Source organism: Myotis daubentonii, chromosome 7 (genome assembly GCF_963259705.1).
Source record: "Myotis daubentonii chromosome 7, mMyoDau2.1, whole genome shotgun sequence".
NCBI classification, from domain to species: Eukaryota; Metazoa; Chordata; class Mammalia; order Chiroptera; family Vespertilionidae; genus Myotis; species Myotis daubentonii.
The window spans coordinates 11438993-11460886 of NC_081846.1; the positions used below are offsets into that span (position 1 = coordinate 11438993).

The 21894-nt window shown below is 40.9% G+C and overlaps 1 protein-coding gene and 1 pseudogene across 1 annotated transcript in view; one reads left to right on the top strand and one right to left on the bottom strand.

Annotated features, from left to right (window-relative positions):
* Window positions 1-337: 337 nt before the first annotated feature.
* CD28 (CD28 molecule) overlaps window positions 338-21894 on the top strand; it is a 29150-nt gene continuing 7593 nt past the window's right edge. The window contains exons 1-3 of the mRNA XM_059702875.1: window positions 338-494; window positions 18943-19299; window positions 19555-19679. Of these exons, the coding sequence (XP_059558858.1) occupies window positions 338-494; window positions 18943-19299; window positions 19555-19679 (639 nt within the window). The remainder of the gene's footprint in view (window positions 495-18942; window positions 19300-19554; window positions 19680-21894) is intronic.
* Window positions 4888-8237, bottom strand: LOC132238754 (SWI/SNF complex subunit SMARCC1-like; annotated as a pseudogene).

Sequence of the window (21894 nt, forward strand, 5' to 3'; positions counted from 1 at the left end):
TTGTCATTTAACTCCAACAATACGTCTATCCCCATCTCTCCTCTGTGAGAGGCTTTATCCGTCCTTTAGAATACCTTGTTTGTCTACCCTTGCATTCCTGCTGTATTCCACGCACCAATTTTCCCCAGCTGTGGCCACAGACTATGGAGAATAATTCTCATGAGCCCATCATAGAGTGACTGGCAATCTTTTTCAGTAACAAGAAAAGGATGCCTTTAAAAGAAAAGTCTAAAGTCATCAAAACAATGGTATATCCTGTGTGAAACAATGCCTTGAAGTTTGAGGACATGTGGTTTGATCAGGTGCCCGAGCGAAGTTAAGTTGGGGGTGGCCACAGATGACGGAGACTCGCAGGCCTTGGCGAGTGCGTCCTCAACCCACCTCACACTTAGGGCTCCTCCAGGAGGAGGGGCTGCAGCTCGGACCCACCATTAGCACAATGATCCTCAGGCTGCTCCTGGCTCTCAACTTCTTCCCATCAATTCAAGTAGCAGGTAAACGATTTTGATTTCTTTCCTTCTCTGAGTTTTACCCGTGAGTTTTGGGTATTTGAAGTGTAGTTTTGCTATAAAATGGCAATCTGCTATTTAGAAGCTCACTGGTTCTCAGGCTGTATTATGATATTTTAATGAACATCTTTTTGGAATGAAAGAAAATTTATTTAGCTATTAGTTGAAAATGTCATATAAATATATTTTTAATTTAAGAAAACTACTAATAGCAGTTTTGTTCTGAATGCTCTGGAATTAGACTGCCTGCATTCATGTCACAGACCCATTTCCCACTGGCTAAGAAAGCTGAGGCTAGTGTTTAAACTCTCTAAGCCTCAGTTTCCTTATGCGTGGAATGGCGATGATAATAACCTCATCTCAAGGTCATTGTGAGGATAAAATGAAATGATCCATGTAAAATGCTCAGTGTAGTTAGTGCTTGGCTGGCACGGTAAGTGTTACTTGTAATTACTATGTCTACCAGAATTGCATGAGTGCCAAAATGAATTTGGAGTCATTACATAAACGGGCACAATACAGATGCTAACAAATTAGGTTTTTTGGTTTTGTTTTTATGAGGGGCTGAAATCCATTCTCTTAGATTAAAATCCCTTAGGGTCCCAATGATGAGGAAGAGGAGGATGATACACCTAACACTATTACAAACCCCGTTTCAGATGAAGGGATGGAGGGGTAGGAATGCTAATCTGCCCAAAGGTATGTAGGTACTAGTTGTTGGAACCAGGGTTTGATGCTAGAGCCTATCTATGCTCTTGACCATTATGCAATCCCACCTAACATGATGTGGGTTATAATCTTATAGCTGCAGACACACCGAAGGTTCAATCATCTTTAGAAAAATCACAATTCCAAACAGAAGGAGCTTGTTGCTTTGGTGGGCTAGGGTGAGGTGTTTGTTCAGCTTGGTCTTAGAGTTGGAAAAGGGTCTTGTGTGGCTCAAAAATTGGACTGATAGGGTTGATGGGATGTTTAAATAGAGTTATTTCTTTCCCTTGAAGATACATTGAAAAACCAGTATTTTCAATTTTCTATTTCATTTATTTTGGTGTGAGAAGACCGCATTATTTGTTGTTCTTGAATATCACGTGCACGTGCTCCAAAGGGTATAATTTCCCAACCTGCATAAGTACAATAGTTACATATATGCCCATCTGTTTCATTGTTTGATGTGCCAGCGAGGACACTTACAAATTGTGTGTATTTATAAAAGGTGTTCATATGACGAAACACGAGCTGGTGATGAGACAGGCTTTGCCCCAGTGTCTAAGGCCAAGCATTTAGAGCTGCTAAATTCACTTAGAAAGTATTTTTACATTTATTTTTACAAAGGTCTTTAAACTCTATTTTTAAGGGATCTTTACAATTTATTTTACAATAATATTTAAAATGCCTTAGTTTATTAGACAGCAAAGAACTGGCAGAAATGGAGAAGCCTCACTCTGGCAGAAAACTGAAATGGGTGACTGTACACAAAGCACTTTGCTGAAGTGCCTTGTGGACAGCCATCTGCCATCAGTTCATTCACTGTCCTTTGAAGGTATTTTTCTGCACGACTCAAAGCTTTATATTTTTCCTTTAGAACATCTGCTAAAAGGGGGAAGCTAAAAAAGCAGTCAGAGTGTTCACACACACAAAACCTTTGTTTTTTTTCAACTTTAAAATACATCTGCTTTTCAAACACCAAATCACCCTCCCAATAACTTTTCGGCTTTGATGCTGAGTGGTCAGCCAGTGAAGTAGGAAAGGGTTTGGGGTAGAGAGGGCACTTCTGAAATGCTTCTTCCAATGAAAAAACGTTTGAGAAAACACAGTGACAGCATGCACAAGTGTATAGTCCATTCTAATCAGTGGTGCCAACCCTGCCATGCACTCTCTGTTTCTCTGTATTTACCCTATCAGAGGAAAGAGCAAGATAATTCTCTGGTCAGAGTGTAATTGTCCTCCTTAGGATTGCGAGAGGCTACTGGTATGTCTGTGTTGAAGGTATGTGTGTGTTTAAAATACAGAAGAACAGTCCCCCCCCCCCCATGAATTTAATAATCCTAATGCATTGGCTCACAGTGTAGTTTAAAATACTTATTCTAGGAAGGTTAAACCTACCCTAATTCTTCATGATGTTAATGACACTCTAGAACAGTGGTTCTCAACCTTCTGGCCCTTTAAATACAGTTCCTCATGTTGTGACCCAACCATAAAATTATTTTCGTTGCTACTTCATAACTGTAATGTTGCTACTGTTATGAATCGTATGTAAATATCTGATATGCAGGATGGTCTTAGGCGACCCCTGTGAAAGGGTCATTCAACGGCCAAAGGGATCGCGACCCACAGGTTGAGAACCGCTGCTCTAGAAAGATCTTTATGGCCAAATTAAAGAAATATGACCTAGAAAGTGTGAGGAAGCCTTAACTTAGACAATTCCTTTGCTCAAGTTATGTGTTTTCTACCAGATTTGGGTCACTGTGCCATTGAGATCCATAACAGGATTTCTCTGGGCTTTGGAATATGAGTCCAGCTCAGAACAGCAGGCCCTGGAAAGGAGCCTGACTTGGGACTGACGATGGAAGGAGTGTGCATATTGTTCGTAGATGTGCAGCCAATATTGGCTATCTTTCAGCAAGCTAGTTATTCACTCTGAAGACAAAATCAGGACGACACCACTTATTTTCTCCATGAGAGTGTGTATTGTCATTAAATCTTAGCAAATAAATCGTCAAAATGGCCAATTTGAACAGGCTTGGTTCCTCCAGTGCTGCTGCATTCCCGCAGCACGTCTTTTTCTGAGCGAGCCAGGAAGGCAGAACGATGGTATTTAATCATCGCAATGATCAGCAAAGCAAGGTAATTAAAAACTTCATTTTTTAGTTCAGCAAATGACCCCTCTGAGGTAGCTGTACACGAAAGGGAGTAACCCACCTCTCACACACAAAAAAGGCTGCTCTGAGGCTGGACGTGGGAAAGTAAGGTAAAAAAAGGAACATCAAAAATGCGATGTAACCAGCAAATTGCTGAATCTACATGACATTCAATACACTGTAGCCAGTTTTCCCGACTGTTCAGAAATTGATTAGGTGTTTTTGTCATTTCAAGTAAATTTGATGGACATTTCCAAAGTATAGACCTTGCTTAAGAATTGTCTTTTACTCTACCACCATTCCCTACAATAAGGTACTACTTTTTATGTTTTTCAAAGGCAACCACCCAGAAAGGACCTTTACGGCAAGGACTGTAAAATTAATATCGATATATCAATGTCAGGAAATAGAATGAGTCATTTTCACAGACAGACTAGAAATAGAAATGAATCTGTGATCCCAACTTTGAAGCCCTCACATTCAAACCTGTACTGAGGGTAGGTAGGAGAGCTCACTGTCTCTCTTTCTTTAGACATAGACTGTCCTCCTTCTTCAGGTCTTTACTCTATGATCATGAGCGTATAAGTTCCATATGACTATTTTTCAGCTTTTATCATGTGTGACTGTCCTCCTCCCAGTATTTCCTGCATGCAGTGCACACTAAGTTCCACTCACCTGGCTACTGCAAGAGGTAGCGTGGGGAGCACCCCAGCCATCCTAACCAAGTTCTATGAGCTAAAATGTTCAGCACTATCTACGCACTTTTTTCTCCTTTAAGAGGGAGAAAAAGAATGCATACAAGCAGTGAATACTGGAGTAGATTCATTGGGTGGTCATGGCCCGTGGCCCCTAAATCGTTCCTGGCAAGTCCCAGGAACCAAGGAATGCCTCCCCACATGCCAGCCCTCAAAGCTCACCTCAAAGCTTGCCTTCAGAAAAACAGAAACACCCACCCTCATCCAACAAACCATCTGCAGAGAAAGCAGAACCTGTGGGCCTGGGAGGGAGCCATCTGTGCTACGCCTGTGCTTCCCCCTCCCATGCACTAAAGGGGTGCGACCTGCCAGGCTGGGCAGAGGCCCTCACAGTCCTCACGAGGGAGAAAAATCAATGGAGTCCCTTTCCCCCATCGTTTTGAATTTTGGCGCATCTCCGTGTGGCAAAAGCCTCACGAAATTTCACCATCAGCACCATTCTTAACTCAGATAAGCAGACATAAGGTCACTTACAATGCCTTAAGGTTTGTCCCCGCTGGCTACCCTCCCTGCCCATCACCATGTTTTGGTTCCTATTCATTTTGGATGCTCTCCATTAAAGCAATGACAAAAAAAAAAAAAAGATAATGATTATAAAACATTATTTACAGAGGCATAAGACAAAGCAAAACACTGCAGGAGAGCAAGAACAGTAAAGACAGAATGCCCACACCAGGGCAGAGAAAAGGTTACTTTTAGGATGACCAGGGCACCCTGTCACCCAGGCTTCCCCTGAGTGTTGGCTGAGGACCTAACGCAGGGGTGTCAGAGCATGGAGAACGGTGGCATGAGGAATGGGGAGAGATGGGAGATGGGACTCCTGCTTGGGGGTGTGAGAAGAAAATCCTCAAAGAGACCCCAGGAAGCTGAGGGACGTAAGTCTTTGTCATCCCCACCCCAGCTGGGGATGAATAGGGCCACTCCCCGAGGGCGGGGGTGCATGTTGGCTGCAATGATGGTAATCATGCGGCTTGGCACGGGCTGCCCAGGCATCATGGAACCTGGGCCTGGTGTGACGTGGCTGGGATGGGTGGGGCGGCAGCATCGCTGCTGCATCAGAGGGTGGGGGGGCACTGCTGGCGCGGCATCATGCCGGGGTGCCCTGCTGCTCCCCGCGGGGCTGGCCCAGGCCCCCTGGAGTGCTAGTGTGCACGTGAAGGGTTCTGCCCATGCTGCTTTCAGCTGCTCCACGTGGAAGTCCTGGCGTTCAGTAAGCAGGTGCTGCCGCTGTTCTAGGCCTCCTTCTGTCCACAGTCGTTTCCGGCCCCTCACCATGCCCAAGTGTGATCTCCAGTTTCGTCACCCGTGTCTCAACCAGGAGAGCGACCTTGACCTTTTTCTTCCAGGGCAGCCAGGTGCTTGGCTTTGGTGGCAGCCGAGGCGAGAGCAGCTGCTGTGGCTGTGGCTACGTTTCCTTCAGAAATGTTACTCTCTGCTCTGTTGCTCCCAATGTCACTTTTTCTTTCTTGACAAGTGGCATGAGTTCCTTGTTCTCGGCCTCCTTTTCCTGGGATTTGGTTTCCTCAATAACTTCCCTATCCTCTTCCTTCTTGGTATTTTTCGTTGTCTAGCTCTTGTGCTTTCTCACCGTCATCCTTTCCATTTCCCCCTTTGTTTCTGCCTTTTCAGGCTGCTGACCATTAGGATCTGTTTCCACTTTCCCCTCTTGAGCTCCTTCAAGTGCTGCTGGCTCCTCAGGCCCATGCCTGAGATGCAGCTGCTCTCCAGGCCGTAGGTGGGATCCAGCTACTGCTTGTACTTTCTTGATAGGAACTTCAGCCAATTCCTGGGGTACCTTGTCCCTGATCCACGAAAACTCCTGTGAAGATGTTTTTGTTGCAGCAGATGCCACACGGAGGGTCCACCCCAGATACCAAAAAGGCAGCAGTGCTCATGACTGGGTTTCCTGACTGATGAAAGGGGACAGGCTGGCAGGCCAGGGGCTCAAGGGAAGCATCTGAATCCTCAAGAGATGGGTCCTCAGTGGAAAGCCTCAAAAAGTGGAGGATGCATTCATCCTGAGTATGACTTCCAACATGTTCTGACACTGTTCCAACCATCCTTATACATCTCTAGGGCCTTCAGGAGTAACCGGTCTCCTGTTCAAGTCCACTCTCTTCCGGTGTAAGTAAATGTCAGTATGGAGACCACAGTTCTGCAAATCAACTGGTTTTTCCTTATTCTTCTCAGGACCTGAGGTGATTGAAGATGTAGAGGCACAAGCCCAGAGGGTGTATCAGTCAATACACTGAAATGAGGAGTAGGAAGGACCTCCCATTGCCATGGGTTGACTTTCTGGATCCACTGGGTGATTAACAAACCCCTCACTGCTCTAGAAAGACATGAAACCTCATCACAGCACACACATCTCCAGTCAAGTTCCTCCAACATGGTCAAATATTCTTGGGGGTTTAGGCAATATGTGTCAATCATAAAATTTTGATATGCCAAATATGTCTCTGGAGTCTTAGATTTGTTTTTTCCAATGAAAAACTCAGGAAGAGCATGTTGTTCAAGGTGAATGCAGTTATAACCAAACCATGACCATAGCTAGGAATAGTAATGTGATTGGTCTTCTCTGTCTCATTATCTTTACCAAAGTTAATTGCATGACTCTGATCACCTTTAAGGGATCTTCATCTTCCTTTCCTCCCGTTGTGACTGTTTTTTTTCATTCTTATCTAGATCAGCTAAGTGCCTCATTCACAGGTGTATTTTCACTATCTTTCTTTGGACTTCATTTTTTTTTTTTGGAAGTACCACTTCCTCTATGTTGGGTACAAGTATTGGGTCTTCCATATCCTTGGTAAGATTTTCTTGGTTATCTTCCTTTTTTTTGATATCTGCATTTCCCATAAAGATTAGCTTGGCCTTTCTTTCCACTTTTCTTCCGTGAGTCTGTGGGTGTGGGAGGTGGAGAGGAAGGTGAATGTTGCCTCTTCAGAGCATTAGCTAAGGCCTTTCTATCCCTTCTCTCTGGACTTCTGACTGGCTCTTCACTCTTCATTGAAATTTGCTGTCAAAAACTCATGGGCTTTGTATTCTGTCCACCTCATAATCCTTGTCATTCATCCATTCATTGAAAACATTAGTGTCTCAAATCCATTTTGCATGAACCTTCCATGGATCTTCTGGAATTGGTAGATCTTCATTTTCTACATTAACATAATTACTATGGACCCAAGTATCGTAGCTGTCCAGATAAAACCCCTAATGTACTAACACCTGCTTGTCTTTTCTCATCATGGGTCTCAACCACTCTTCATCTTCTCGTGAGGAAGGATATGGATAAATGTGGTGGGAAGCTTTGACTTCTCATCAGTAAATGTCCCCTGATGTCATTTGATGATACCTTTCAATTTGTTAGCTAACTTCAGATCAATTTCTAGAATTATGTAGATGTTGGGTCTGGTCAGACAATTGCTCAGCACCAATGTCTTTTTTTTAATATGTATATTTTTTTTATTGATTTCAGAGAGGAAGGGAGAGAGAGAGAGAGAGAGATAGAAACATCAATTATGAGAGTGAATCATTGATTGGCTGCCTCCTGAAGGGGATTGAGCCTGCAACCCTGGCATGTGCCCTAGGCCGGAATCAAACCTGGGCTCCTTTAGTCTGCAGGCCAATGCTTTATCCATTGAGCCAAACCGGCTAGGGCTGCACCAATGTCTTTTCAGTGTTCGTAAACATCTCAAGGTTATGATCCATTTGGGATGGATTCTGTTGATCAAGCCTTCACTATCCCTGTTCATTTTTATATGTGTAAGCAGTCACAAGAATGTGACACAAGGTGCCTCCAGCTTTGAAATCCATACAACATTTTGCCAGGAGTTTGGTAAAGGCCGGGTTGGTGACACACTTCCTAAAGGCATCTTCCTTGCAGTGAAGAAGCTGCACCGCAGCCTAGCCAGAATTTTATTAGTAGGTGCATCCGCATGAACATACTTTCTTGTAGTGCTTGCCCAGCCAGACCTGCACCCAGCACATCCAATTCATACTGTCTCTGGGATCTCCCCAAACTTGCTAGCTGGGTCCCAGTGCTTCCATTGATAAATGTCCAGGCCCACCGCTGTCCCCTGGCCCGCTGCACCTGCTGCTGTGGCCATTATTGCCATCTGTCGTCCCCACCACTTGGCTTGCCCTGGCCCAGGCGGCATTCCTGTTCACACCTGCCAGTGTATGTCACTTTTATGCTGATTTCTTTGACTCCTTTGGCCAATGACATGGCGTTGTCATAAAAAAATGTATCCAGAGCTTTCAGTCTGAGAATCATTGCATGAGCATTGGTTTCTGAAGCTGGAGGGAAGGTAGCCCAGGCCCAACTGAGAAGTGGAAAGTAGGTATCTAACTTCTTGCCTGTTACTCTCATTTTGATGACTATAGAAGAAAGATGTGCTGAATGGGATCAACTGCTACTCAGTCACTCCTTTACAGGATGTGAAAAAGAGACTCGAGACTTCTTTGGCCTTAGTATTTCAATCCTAATTTCATAGGCATTTTAATTTAGTCTGTGTGTGTTACCATGTAGCTTAGCTGTGTTTATGTTTTCATTGTGGAAGAGAGCCTGTACCATGGTGGAGAATTTCTTACATAACTTCGAGCTGCAACTTTATCTCGGCATCATCATGACTCTCATCCTTTTCATTCGTCATCATCTTCGTTATCTTGGGGACTCTGGCTGCCAGGGAAACCAGGTTAATGGTTCCTGATGGTGTCATCGGAGTTACTCATTCACTGTTCACTTGACCTCTGATCTAATGCTGAGCCCCTTTCTACAGTGTCGGGGTCACTTTGTTGGCTCACCATCCGCAGTGTAATGTATTGATCACTGCAGTAACTTCTATTCATCACCCACTCATTCACATAAGAATCTGAATTATTGAAATGTCTTACATTTTAACAATGACATAGATTTCCTTGCTATGAACTTAGGTGGGTGTTTGACTGTGACTTTTTTTTTTTCTTGTCGAGAAGATAACAGGCTGTGCTTTTCATTGCTGAGGGATACTTGACATGTGGTGAAGTCTCAGAATGTCGCTGTGGCTGTGTTTGCAACTTCCACGTGACCTGAGGACTTTCCTTGACATTGAGCACTGCTAATAATCAGGATCCATAGTTTAAGATCAGCTTTAGGAAGGTGGGTCCAGGAGGGTTCCATTTCTGAGCCACAGACTCTATCGCATGAAGTGCGGTTGAGAGTGGGCACACATAAGGAGACTGTTTCAACCATGAGGCTCCTTGGGGGACTAAATAGGGTGTTTGTGAATGGCAGGCCTTGAAAGTGCTGGGTTCCTGTTTTCTAAAGTGCTTGCTTCTGATGCTTTGGTAACACGGGCCTTTATCTGTGTGCTCATTCGGGTATTTACTAACACCTTCTATGGGCTATTCTAGGTTCCGTGACAGATGAAAACCCACTTTCAGCTTCAAGGAAGCAAAAATGAGAATTGTGAAATCTTTCTAAAATTTCCCCCCCATTAAGGACTACCATCATGATACTCTGTTTACATTATTTATTTTGTGGGAAGTGGTTATAAGCGGAAGAATCCATTGAATTGCTAGAGTTTAACCACAGATATTTAGAGATGGGAGGGAACTCAGACAGCTCTCAATGTATAGGAAAGGAAGTTGTGCTGATGGTTCCTAGAAGATGCTTATAGAAAGATGACATTGCAATGTTTCCCGGCATTTTTTATTGCTTTTAGGGTGGACCCGTCTTACTGATCCAATCTTTTTCCTTTCCTTTCCTTCTTTCCTTCCTTCTTTCTTTCCTTCCTTCCTTCCTTCCTTCCTTCCTTCCTTCCTTCCTTCCTTCCTTCCTTCCTTCCTTCCTTCCTTCCTTCCTCTCTCTCTCTCTCTCTCTCTCTCTCTCTCTCTCTCTGTCTTTCTTTCTTTTTTAAAAAATTGATATCAGAGAGAGGAAGGGAGAGGGAGAGAGAGATAGAAACATCAATAATGAGAGAGAATCATTGATCAGCTGCCTCCTGTAAGCCTCCTACTGGGGATTGAGCCTGTGACCCAGGCGTGTGCCATGACCAGGAGTAGAAACACTTCAGTAAGATTAACATAGAATAGTAAGCCTTTATGAAGGGTTGGGAATTGAGCTGGATTTTAGAGAAAGATAGGATGTAAATGGATGCTGTTAACATTTATTTTGCACTCATAATGTGCCAGGTACTGTTCTACCTGACTTTTTCTGTATAAAATCATTTACTTTCCCCTAAATCCTATAAGGCAGTTTCTATAATTATCTCCATCTTATAGATGGGGAAACTGAGGCACAGAGTAGTACAGCAACTTGCCTATGGTCACACAGCTAATGAATAAATCCAGACACTCTTTCTCCAGGGTTCATGTCTCACCAATGCTCTGTTGCTTCAGGAAGGAGACACAATACAAATGAAGACATTAAACAAGGAATATTGTTTTATGTTTTGGAACCAATGGACAGTCTGAATGTTGGAAGACTTGGAAAGGTAGGGTAGAATCAGGTCAAACAAAGGGTTGAATATTGACAATAGAAGTTTACAGTTTTCAAGGCATTGTGAAGAAGCTGAAAGGTTTTGGAAGTAGGATGGTCTAGAATAGGTATGGTTGTGGAGACAAACGTCCAGGAGGTTATATCATAACACTGTCATTCTACCAAGAAGAGGGTAGTAGGTTAGAATTTGGGTGCCGAAGGTGGGACTAGAAAGAAGTGGTTATTTATGAGAGATGTTCTGAAAGTAGAAGTTTCAGGACTTAGAGCCTCGTTTGGGATGAAGGCAAAAGAGAGGGAGGGGCAAGAGTAATGCCAGGGTTTTTGGCTTAACAGAGGAGTGGCGGTATCTCCACCTGAAACCAAGGGGTTGTGAAACTGAGTTTTGGAGAAAAATAGTGTTTAACTTTAGACAAATCCAGTTTGAAGTGAAAGCTGGAGGTGTCAGAAAAATGTCCAGTACAAAGCTGACGAGATGGGAACTGGGCAAGAAGAAAAATAGCCTGGTTAGGAGTCGGCTAAAGAGAACGGTGGGCTAATGAAGAAGACCAAGAATGTGTTTGAAGAGGCCGGGGGAATAAGGCTAGTGAAGTATTAACGTCAAAGGAGGAAAGAGTTAAAAAACCCCACAGTAGTTAATAGCATTAATTGGTTAAGGAAAGGAGAAGTAAATAATAACTTGGGAAGGCCACTGGTTTGGCTCAAAGGAGGGGAGTTGGGACTTTTGAGTTTAGGCAGAGTGGTGGGGAAGGGAGATAAGACTTTTAAAGGGTTAAGAAAAAGGGCAGGAAATTACTAAAGTGAAAACAATTAGGAACGTTTATCAGCTATAATGTTTACCACTGTATTTTGTACATAGCGGGTATTTAATAAATATCTGCAAATGAAGTGACTGTTATGTTTGACATGTGGAAGGAACTAAATGTTGGTCTTGAGTGTGAGTGTGAGTGTGTGTGTGTGTGTGTGTGTGTGTGTGTGTGTGTGTACTGTTGCAAGTTAGAGGGGAAAGGGAGCTGTTAGGGAAGAAAGGAGGAGGTAGAAGAAAAAAAGGAGGATGGAGGCAGTTTTCTCCAGAAGATGAAGAGGGGGATGATTTGGAGCATGGGGGACTAGTGAGATACTTGAATTTGCTTGAGCCTTCAAAAATGCTCATTGTAGCTGGGCGTGGCCTTGGCTCATGGATGAGATAACACACAAGGTTCAGCCCACCCTGCCCACCATCAGGGGCAGGGCTCTCTTTTCTAGTCAGGAAAGTTACTCTCAGCATCTCTATGTGTTTTTTTGAAACAAAGATGTGGCTGCTTGCCCTTGGCTTTGGAACGGCCATGTCTTTTATTCTTTTCACCTTCTTTTTTTTTTTTTTCAAGCTCAAAAGTCAACGCTACTGATCTTTCAAGGTAGGAGGATGTGACTGGGAGTTTTAAGTCTGTCACACTGAGGCACAGCTTTTTTAGGCCTTTGTTTTCTCATCTGATATATGAAGGGGTTGGACTTGAAGACATCACAGGTATATTTCTGGCTTAAAAATGCTGCTTTAGTGGAATAAAAACTCTGGCTTTTATCAGCTCTATCAAGGTAACTCAACCACCCTCCCACTTTGTAGATGCTCTTATGATCTGATAGAGAAATACGAAGAATTGCAAGCCAGCCATTTCTGAAATCTCCTGGAGAGATTGCAAACCAGGATCTGAGATACTAATATGCTCTGAAATGACTGCAAGAGCTTAAGGGACATATTGTCTTTGCTCTCTCTCCCCCCCATTTTGTTATGTAATGTTGATTTTCAACACATCAATTGTTTTCAAACTTCTAGAAGATTCTGTATGTGCCAAGGTGGTCCTGAGCAGGTTTTTTGGAAATAGAAGATTTAAGGAGAACGAGACAGATAGGATCTATGTACTCTCATCTTTTTAAGAGTTATTTTAAATGAGGGCTCAGAATGATGTGACTCAAGAGAAAAATATATTTCCCAAATATGGTTACTGGATTAAAATATGCATTTAGAAAATAATATATTAATATAGGAAGTCCTTTGATACCTGTGGGATTTCTTTTTATCTGTTAGCTGAATAACTATCAGGACATTTATGTAGAAAGCTATAAAATCATTATTGATTCCTGTCCACCATCACCAAGCATAACCAAGCACCAATGACTTGTCCATCCTTTCTATCCCAGCTGCCACCCCCAGTTCAGACCCCGTGAGCTCACATCAACACTATTGCAGCAGCCCCCCATGGGTCTCTGCCTCCACTCTAGCCTTGCTCCAAATCATTACATCCTGCACTAATGTGCTAACGTCCCAAAGTAGCATTTACCACTCCGTTCTGAACGCAGATGTTTTTAATGTCTCCTATTGCCTTTCTAGTAAAATCCACATGCCTTTTCTTGACATTAAAGGCTCATCCATCCTCGCTTCCTTCCTTTTTAAGTAAATGGGATGCTTTGCTAGTCTCCAGTAAACCCTTACACTAAAAGTTCTTTCCTTCATTTTAGCCTATCTAGATTTGCCCCAGACTTCGTATGCAGCTAAAGCCCAGCCTACTCAAAGCCTCCAGAATCATGTCATCTGGCTCATGCACCATACATGGCTTTGGAGTGTAGCCAATTGTGCACCTGCCTTAGAATTTCTCCTAGCAGGAAAAGGCTGCATTTCTTACATCTTCCCGTCTCCCAGGAACCTAGTACATTAGGTCCCATTATTTATTTGCTGAATGAATGCAGGACTTTGTCACGGTAGGAGTTCGAATGCCAAAGAACAATTTTCTGACACATCAAAATTTATTTTCAGAAAGTACCTATTGATCGTTTTGATAATTTTTTTTCTCTCTTAAGAATTAATGGCTTAGATAGGACTGAGAAGGAGAAAGTGGTCAGATGGTCACATGTTGAAGGGTATCCTGGGCCTGTGCAGGAAATACACTCCGAGGGAAGTTATGGTAACTTCACCAGCTCTGTGGTGGGGAGGGAGGTGTCCTTCTGTGCTAGGGAAACCAGTGTTGCCTTCACAAAATAATCACAAATATCATAGGGCAAAATGGTTGAAAACAGAAAGCTTTCATTTTCTTTGTTTCCTGCCTAACACGTTGAATTCTGTACAATCAGAATTTAAAAATGGAATAAAAGTGGTTAGGATTTTCCAACCTAATTTTTAAACTGCAAAAGAAACTCTGATTGGGATGTGCTGAAATGGAACCCAAAAAAGTTCTTAAGAGGTTCTGAAGGGAAGTCAGATTGCTAACTAAATATCTACTGTGTATATTCTACTGTGTCTTTAATTTCCCAATACAGATTTAGGTACTGAGTGCTGCTTACTCTACTCTCTGGTTCATCAGCCTCCATGTGGTATTTTATTTCTCTACGGTGCTATAATAAAGAAAAGGAAATATGAAATATGGAACTTAAACATGACAAATAAATGCAATTCACAAAGACTGAAGTTAAGGATTTCCCCAAATGAGGTTTAGACTGAAAAGGGACTTTATTATTGACAGATGTTCATGTTCAAAGCCTTTTGTACACTTGGGCAAGCTGAAATGGAAGAGCTGCCACGGTATAATTATTGCTTGTGGATCTGAAATAATTTATGAGGCATTTCATGTGACCAAATTATCTGTAGACCTTATCTGGGATCCATCTATGCCCTTCAGAAAGTCTTTGCAAATGAATGGTAAGCAAAATGTTTTCTGTATGTGCATTAGAGGCACAGACTGTTTGGAGACATACTTTTTCTAAAGATGACCAAGAAATTAAGTCAATTTTGCTGAATTCACAAAGCTGGTTTTCTATTCATTCATGTTTCAAAACATTGCCCCTAGAATCATGTATAAACAAACAAACAAATAAACAAAACCTTAGCTCTTCCACCATGTGTGTGACCTTGCTTAGAGAGTTATTTACTTAATTTGTTTTCCTCTACTTTTCCCAGAAATCAAGGGATTGGCATAGATCCGTGGTAGGCAAACTGCGGCTCGTGAGCCACATGCGCGGCTCTTTGGCCCCTTGAGTGTGGCTCTTCCTAAGCCTTAGGAGTGCCCTAATTAAGTTAATAACAATGTACCTACCTATATAGTTTAAGTTTAAAAAATTTGGCTCTCAAAAGAAATTTCAATCATTGTATTGTTGATATTTGGCTCTTTTGACTAATGAGTTTGCCGACCACTGACATAGATCATCTCCAGCTTTCCTACAGCTTAGTACTTTTTGTAGGATGGGGCTCTAGCAAAATGGTGGAGAAAATGGAATTTATCTTGGTCCTGTCTTTTCCCACTCCATTTACTCCCCCAGTCAATGATATTCTTCTTCCTAGCTCTCAATTTAGATATGTTGTACCTTCCAATTACATCAAGCCCAACTTTTAGAGGATCTAAAATCAATCACTGAAATTGTGTTGAAGTTTTGATGCAACCTGGCAGAGAGAAAATAACAGTAGATTAGGAGTCATGAGGTATGAGCCAAGTCTTAAGGGTCACTTACTTGTCCTATAACATTGGGCAAGTCATTGACTTCACTGAGTTCAGTTTTTCCACATATAAAATGGTCATAAAGATGAATACCTTGCCTATTTACTTCACATGTTAATATGGAGTTCATATGAGATAAAATAGGAGAAAATGCTTTGTAGCACCATTTAATTACTAATTGTTTTGTAATCCCCAGGATATTTTTCCCATTGACTTTTAGAGAGAGTGGAAGGGAGGGGGAGAAAGAGAGAGAGAGAGAGAGAGAGAGAGAGAGAGAGAGAGAGAGAGAGAGAAACATTGATGTGAGAGAGACACATCAATTGATTGTCTCCTGCACACATCCTGACCAGGGCCAGGAATTGAACCTGTAATTGAGGTATGTGCCCTTGCCTGGAACTGATCCCAGGATCCTTCAGTCTAAAGGCCGATGCTCTATCCACTGAGCAAAACTGCCTAGGGCTATAATTACTGACAAATCAACATGCAGATCCTTTCAGGGTCAAGGTTCTTTCTCTGGTACTTGGAGCGACACCTTACAGATGGTTATCCACTCCACCTGTGCAGAGGGCTGATTTGGTTATTAATATAGTAATTGACCTACTTACAATAGGCATAAGGGGAAGATTTTTGTTGTAATCAAGCTTTCTCTTCCACTCCATTCTCATGGAAGCACGAGCAACTTTCAATTTTCCAGAAGTCAATTATAGTACAAGATTCACAGATTATCTGTGAGAAATCTTTTAGCTCTCAATGCCTTGCTCATAAGCAGCAGATAAGTACCTTCTTACCTCCAATCTACTCTCATGTTGTCTGTTGTCAAGGAGGAGTTGTGAGGGAAAGAGGTTTGAGGTTACTGCTTCCTGTCTCCACACCTTTAGCTGGTTTAGCTGAAGGAAAGACTTTGAAAAGCAAAGCACTAAATTCATCATCAAAACAACTTGTCAATTCAGTTATAGAATGTCAGTCAAGGCAATTTTTTGACACCATAAGCAAATACAATAGATGGTTGACAATGTTTCTCTTTTAACCTAGTAGGTCTGACCTAGGTAGACTCACAAGAGGGAAAATCAAAATGGGGAGACAAAGAAATGTGCCCCAAATATAAGAATAGTAGAAATCTTCAGAAAAAGAGCTAAATGAAATGAACAAGCAATTTATCAGATATAGAGTTCAAAAAAATGGTTATGAGGATGCTCAAGAAACTTGCTGATAACTTCAAAAAGAGATAGAAAGCATAAAAAGGACAGATAAACCATAAAAAGAGAACCAGCCAAAAATGAAGAATGCAAGATCTGAAATGAAGAACACACTAGACAGAATAAACAGTAGGTTGGATGAAGCCGGAGATAGAATCAGTAATATGGAAGACAGCTAGCTGAAAATACACAATCAGAGCAACAAAAAAAATGGAGGCCAAATAACATGTCACTAAACAATGAATGGATGAATAATGATATCAAGGAAGATACCAAAAGATACCTTGAAACAAATGAGAATACAAGAATCCTAAAATCATTGGGACACATCAAAAGCAGTCCTAAGAGGAAAATTCATAGCATTGCAGGCCTACCTCAAGAAACAAGAAAAATCTCAAATAAACAATTTAACTTTAATTTAAAGGGTTTTAAAAAAAGAGCAATAAACAAAGCCCAAAGTGAGTAGAAGAAAGGGAATAATAGAGATCAGAGTAGAAATAAATGAAATAGAGGAAAGAAAGAAAGAAAGAAAGAAAGAAAGAAAGAAAGAAAGAAAGAAAGAAATAAAGAAAGGAATCAAGAGCTGGTTCTTTGAAAAGATAAAAAAGATTGATAAAAGTCTAACATGACTCATCAAGAAAAAAAGACAGAGGACCCAAATAAATAAAATAAGAAATGATAGAGAAGTAACAACTGACATCAAAGTAATACAAAGAATTCTAAGAAAAGATTACAAACAGCTACTAGTATATGTCAACAAATTGGACAATCTGGATGAAATGAGTAAATTCCTTACACACACACACACACACACACACACACACACACACAACCACACACAAAAAAACCAATCTTCTAAAACTGAATCAGAAGGAATGAGAAAATATGAATAGAAAGATTACAACTAATGAAATTGAAGTAGTCATCAAAAATCTCCCAACACACATAAGTCCTGGACTGGATGGTTTCACAGATGAATTTTACCAAACATTTGAAGAACTAACACCTATCCTTCTCAAACTATTCCAAACAATTCAAGAGGAGGGAAAACCCCCAAGTTTATGTTATGAGGCCAGCAATCAGACAAAAAGAATAAAATGTATCCAAATTGGAAATGAAGAGGTAAAACTGTTATTATTTGCAGATGACATGATATTGTATATGGAGAACCCTATAGATTCCATAAAGGAGGGAAAATACATTTACAGTATTTATCTAAAAACTCAGCATATAAACAGCATATAAGTGGACCTGCATAGTTCAAACCCATATTGTTCCAGGGTCAACTGTATCTTTTAAAACACCATTTTGAAAATACTAGAATGTTATTTTCCACTTTATGTATTACCAAGATCAGTTAATCTACAACTCCCTGAGAATCTTGCTTAGTTGAAAGTATCATGTCTATAAAATTGAACTGAAAAGTTGCAGGAATGAATTGCTTTCAGAGATTTTTTTTTTTGTAAATTAACTATATTTCGACAAGCTATGCTAAGATAATGGCCATTAATATAATGACAATGAGACCACTTGAATTCTAAGTACTCACTCATGATAGTGCCACAAAATTATTTAATTCCAGCTTATGTGTTTGCTAGTTTTTAAATTACAGATAATAATATCTCTTAGGGTAAATGAATGTGCTCAATGAACCATCAGTCTTCAATCTTTTCATTTATGTTTATTTTAGACTTTCAAAATACAGCAGGTTCTACATTTTGAACACCTCGTTTTATATGCTGCAATTCATTCAGCTTTTGATTTGTATTTCCTTGAGATCCCTAGTTTTCAAGCCTCTTGAAAGCAAGGACCACATGTTACATTTCTTTGTATACTGCTGTGAAAATAATAGGATCTCATTAAATAACCAATAAGTGAAAGATGGTGATCTGGCTGTATCATCCGCAGCTAAGCCTAACAGCCATCTCATTAAATCTTTATCCAAAATGTGTGTCTCAACAATAAGTTTAGCTTCATTTATTATTCATTCAACAAATACTCCCTAAGAGCACTAAAAAGTACACATGTAAAGAATAAAAAAAGTTCAAGCTGTCTCGATAGGAAAATCCAACTTGTTTTTTTTTGTGTGGCTTTGTTTTGCTTGGCCTTTTTTGTATACTTAGAAGAAATCATTGGGCAGGTTCTGATTGGAAGAATCAACCCCAACAAGAAATGCCAGTATCTCCCTCCTTTACAGGAAGTTTGGGTTAGGTATTTGTATTTCTGTTTACTGAGCCCTCCAGGAACTGTGTTTCTGTTACTAATTATTTGGATTCTGTTGTAATGGGCATTCAAATTCTTCCTGATCTGACTCTGAGAGCTGATATAAGAAAAAAGATGAGACTAGGATTCCTTTGCAGAAATTTTTAAAAAGGAGGACTTGGTCGGGGAAACTGAGTAAGGCTGGAGAGAAACCCTAGATGGTTACCCAGTTTGATTTCCTTCTCCTGGCACCCACAGAGAGAAGGAGGAATTGAAGGGGGAGGAAGGGAAGACAAACAATGTTACTATACTCTGTAGCATCTATGTACTCCAGTAGTTGGCTTAATATGTCTTGTCTAGCTCAGGGCGTGACACCTTCCCAAGATGCATGTAGGAGATCTGTTTATCTTGTTAATTGCTTTACTTTGATTTCAGAAAAAAGTCTCTATACCCTGTTCTAAACAAATGATTTTTCCTCCTCCAGAAAACAAGATTTTGGTGAAGCAATCACCCATGCTTGTGGTGTACAACAATGCTGTCAACCTTAGCTGCAAGTATACCTACAACCTCTTTTCAAAGGAGTTCCGGGCATCCCTTTATAAGGGAGCAGATAGTGCCGTGGAAGTCTGTGTTGTGAATGGCAACTACTCCCATCAGCTTCAGTTTCGCTCAAAAACAGGATTCCACTGTGATGGGAAATTGGGCAACGAAACAGTGACATTCTACCTCTGGAACTTGTTTGTTAACCAAACGGATATTTACTTCTGCAAAATAGAAGTCATGTATCCTCCTCCTTACATAGACAATGAGAAGAGCAATGGAACCATTATCCATGTGAAAGGTAACATGCAACTCTACGAATGTACCACTTTAAAGTAATGGTTTTCAACTGTAGCCTTGAAAACTAGGTCCTGATGAGTCGTGGGATTGGATAAATCCCCAAGAGAATAGACCAAAGAGGAAGCCTACACATTCTAAGCTTGTGATATTGTGCATATTTTGGTCCCTCTCACATTCTTCCATAATGTTCAGAAGGAAGGAAATGTATTCAAGTGCCACTCCCATGTCATTTAATGCACTCTATTCTATTTTTCAGAGAATCATCATTGTCCAGCTCACCGAACTCCTGAGTCTTCTAAGCCATTTTGGGCACTGGTGGTGGTTGTTGGAGTCTTGGCTTTGTATAGCTTGCTAGTAACAGTGGCTCTTTTTACTTACTGGGTAAGAGAAGCAGCACTGCTTTTATGTAAACTTTTCTGCCACATACGATCTGATCATATTCAAGAATGTTGCCTATGTAGTTTATTTTCTGTTTAACATGTGATATTTATTAGTTCCTTTTCCCTTGCGAGATTGAAGTAGGTTCTCTTTTAGCCTGTCCAACTTATTCTGGGATACAAATCTGACGGGCATTCTATTTTCCAGAAGGCACTGGTTAGGTGGCCAAACAGAATAAAAAGCTAAATGTTAAATAAGGGTGGGATACCAAGGGCAGTTACTTTTTTTTCTCCCCATTTGCAGTATCATTATGACATATAAAATAGTTTTAATGTGTACATATGTATAAAAATCTAAGCAACTTGGGAATCTAGACAATTGAAGTCAGTGAAGAACTTTGGCTCAGGGTGAAAAAATCATGAGAAATTTGGCCATTGAAATTATGCATTCAAACCTAGCAAAGAAACTAGGTCTGTTTTTCTGAGTCATATTTTTATCGCTTCAGAAACAGTTGAATTTTGTGAGACCAACTATGGTACTGTCATTATGAAACTATAACGAGAATTAGACTTTTCTGAGCTCTCATCACTGACTTGGAGTTTACCAGTTTTTGCAAATTTCATGCCTAAACTTGGTGTATTTTTTTTTTTACCTACTTCAGCATTGAATTTTTTGCTGAGGTCTGAGGATATCATGATGATCGTATCTACTGTTAAGAAGGGAACCTCCTTATCAAGGATCTTTCCCTTACTCGGAGACTTCCTGTTCTTATATACACATTATTCTTATACAGAATAATCATGTAATGATTTCATTTTGTCTTTGAAATGTTTTCTAAAAGTCACATGCATGTATGAGTCGTTCGCTCCTTCAACAAGAAATGTATGCTCCTCAAGGATAAAGGACTATTTCTCTTTATATTTGCCATCTACCTAGGATTAAGTACATTTAATACTTAGTGATGCTTAACCTCATAACCTCCATGGAAGCCAAATTGAGGACTTAAATAAACATGTCTGAAGTATAACACCCATCTTCAAGGCATACTCCATTCATTTAACTAAACCATGGGTGGGTCAGAGATTTCTGGGAGCCATGCCATGTGTAGCCATTGTACTTACTACGTACAGTCTTGGTGTTGGGCCAAGTTGGGCAGCCATGGGTTCACAAATCATACCAATGATAGATACAACTTGGGCTGCTGTCAATCTCTTGTTGGTCTGTTTCCAAAGTTTACCTCTCGATTGTTCCCCACATATTTCTCCCATTTTAGAAGATTCTCGGGGTATTCTGAACCTTGGTCATGCTGCCTGTTGCCCAATCTCTACCTTCTTCAGGGGAGGGAACAAAGTGGCTGCTTGTTCCTGGAAATCCTTTATACTAGATATCATCTTGAGAATGTGCCTGTCAGCCTTGCCTTCTTCAAGTTGCTTGAGCCTGATGGGGGCCTTTTATGCAGTGGAATATTGCCTAAGTTCTTCCTCAGATGTTAGCTGAGTCCCTTCTCTTTCTGGATCTTTGTGTCTTCATCTAAGGTCCCTTCCAGCTTTGAACCACTGTGGTGTTTGCTAATGATTTAAGAATTTAGACTCTTAATTCTTGGTGTGCTTTTTTTTCCTGATCCCATCGGGAATCTCAATGTCTTAATTTAAAGCCAGGTATAGTGGCTTTTTGGGTACCTTTCCAGGACAGGTGCTCCCCTATAATATGCTGACCTAGGTCAATGTAATTTACTAGCTTTGCAGGAAGTAGTTTTGGGAACTGCTTTAACTTTCTGTGGCCAGAAGGGTACTGATTATTAACCAAAGGGACAAAATTAGCTTCTCATTTTTGAGGAGTTTTTACAGTTTACTTTCAACTTGGAAACAACATAGACACTATGGGTTTTTCTTTGGCAGTACCACTAATTCCCAGTGGGATTCATCTTGCTTTGTCTTTAAAAATTTATTTTTGTCTTATTCTGTCTTACAGGATCCCTATAAACTGGGAAATTAAAGTATTTTGTTTTGTATATCTTATCATCTGTGGCCGCTTATAGTCAATTTGGTTACCCCATAACATATATCTATATTTCATAGAATAATGCAGCATTTTCACCCTGGGCTCATCTTTTCTTGCAACTGTTACTGTTTAAGCAACTAGCACCTTGCTGAGCTAGGCAGCCAGGCCATTAGGGATCCTTAGAGTTTAGCCATTTCCTGGGTACTTTTTTGGGATC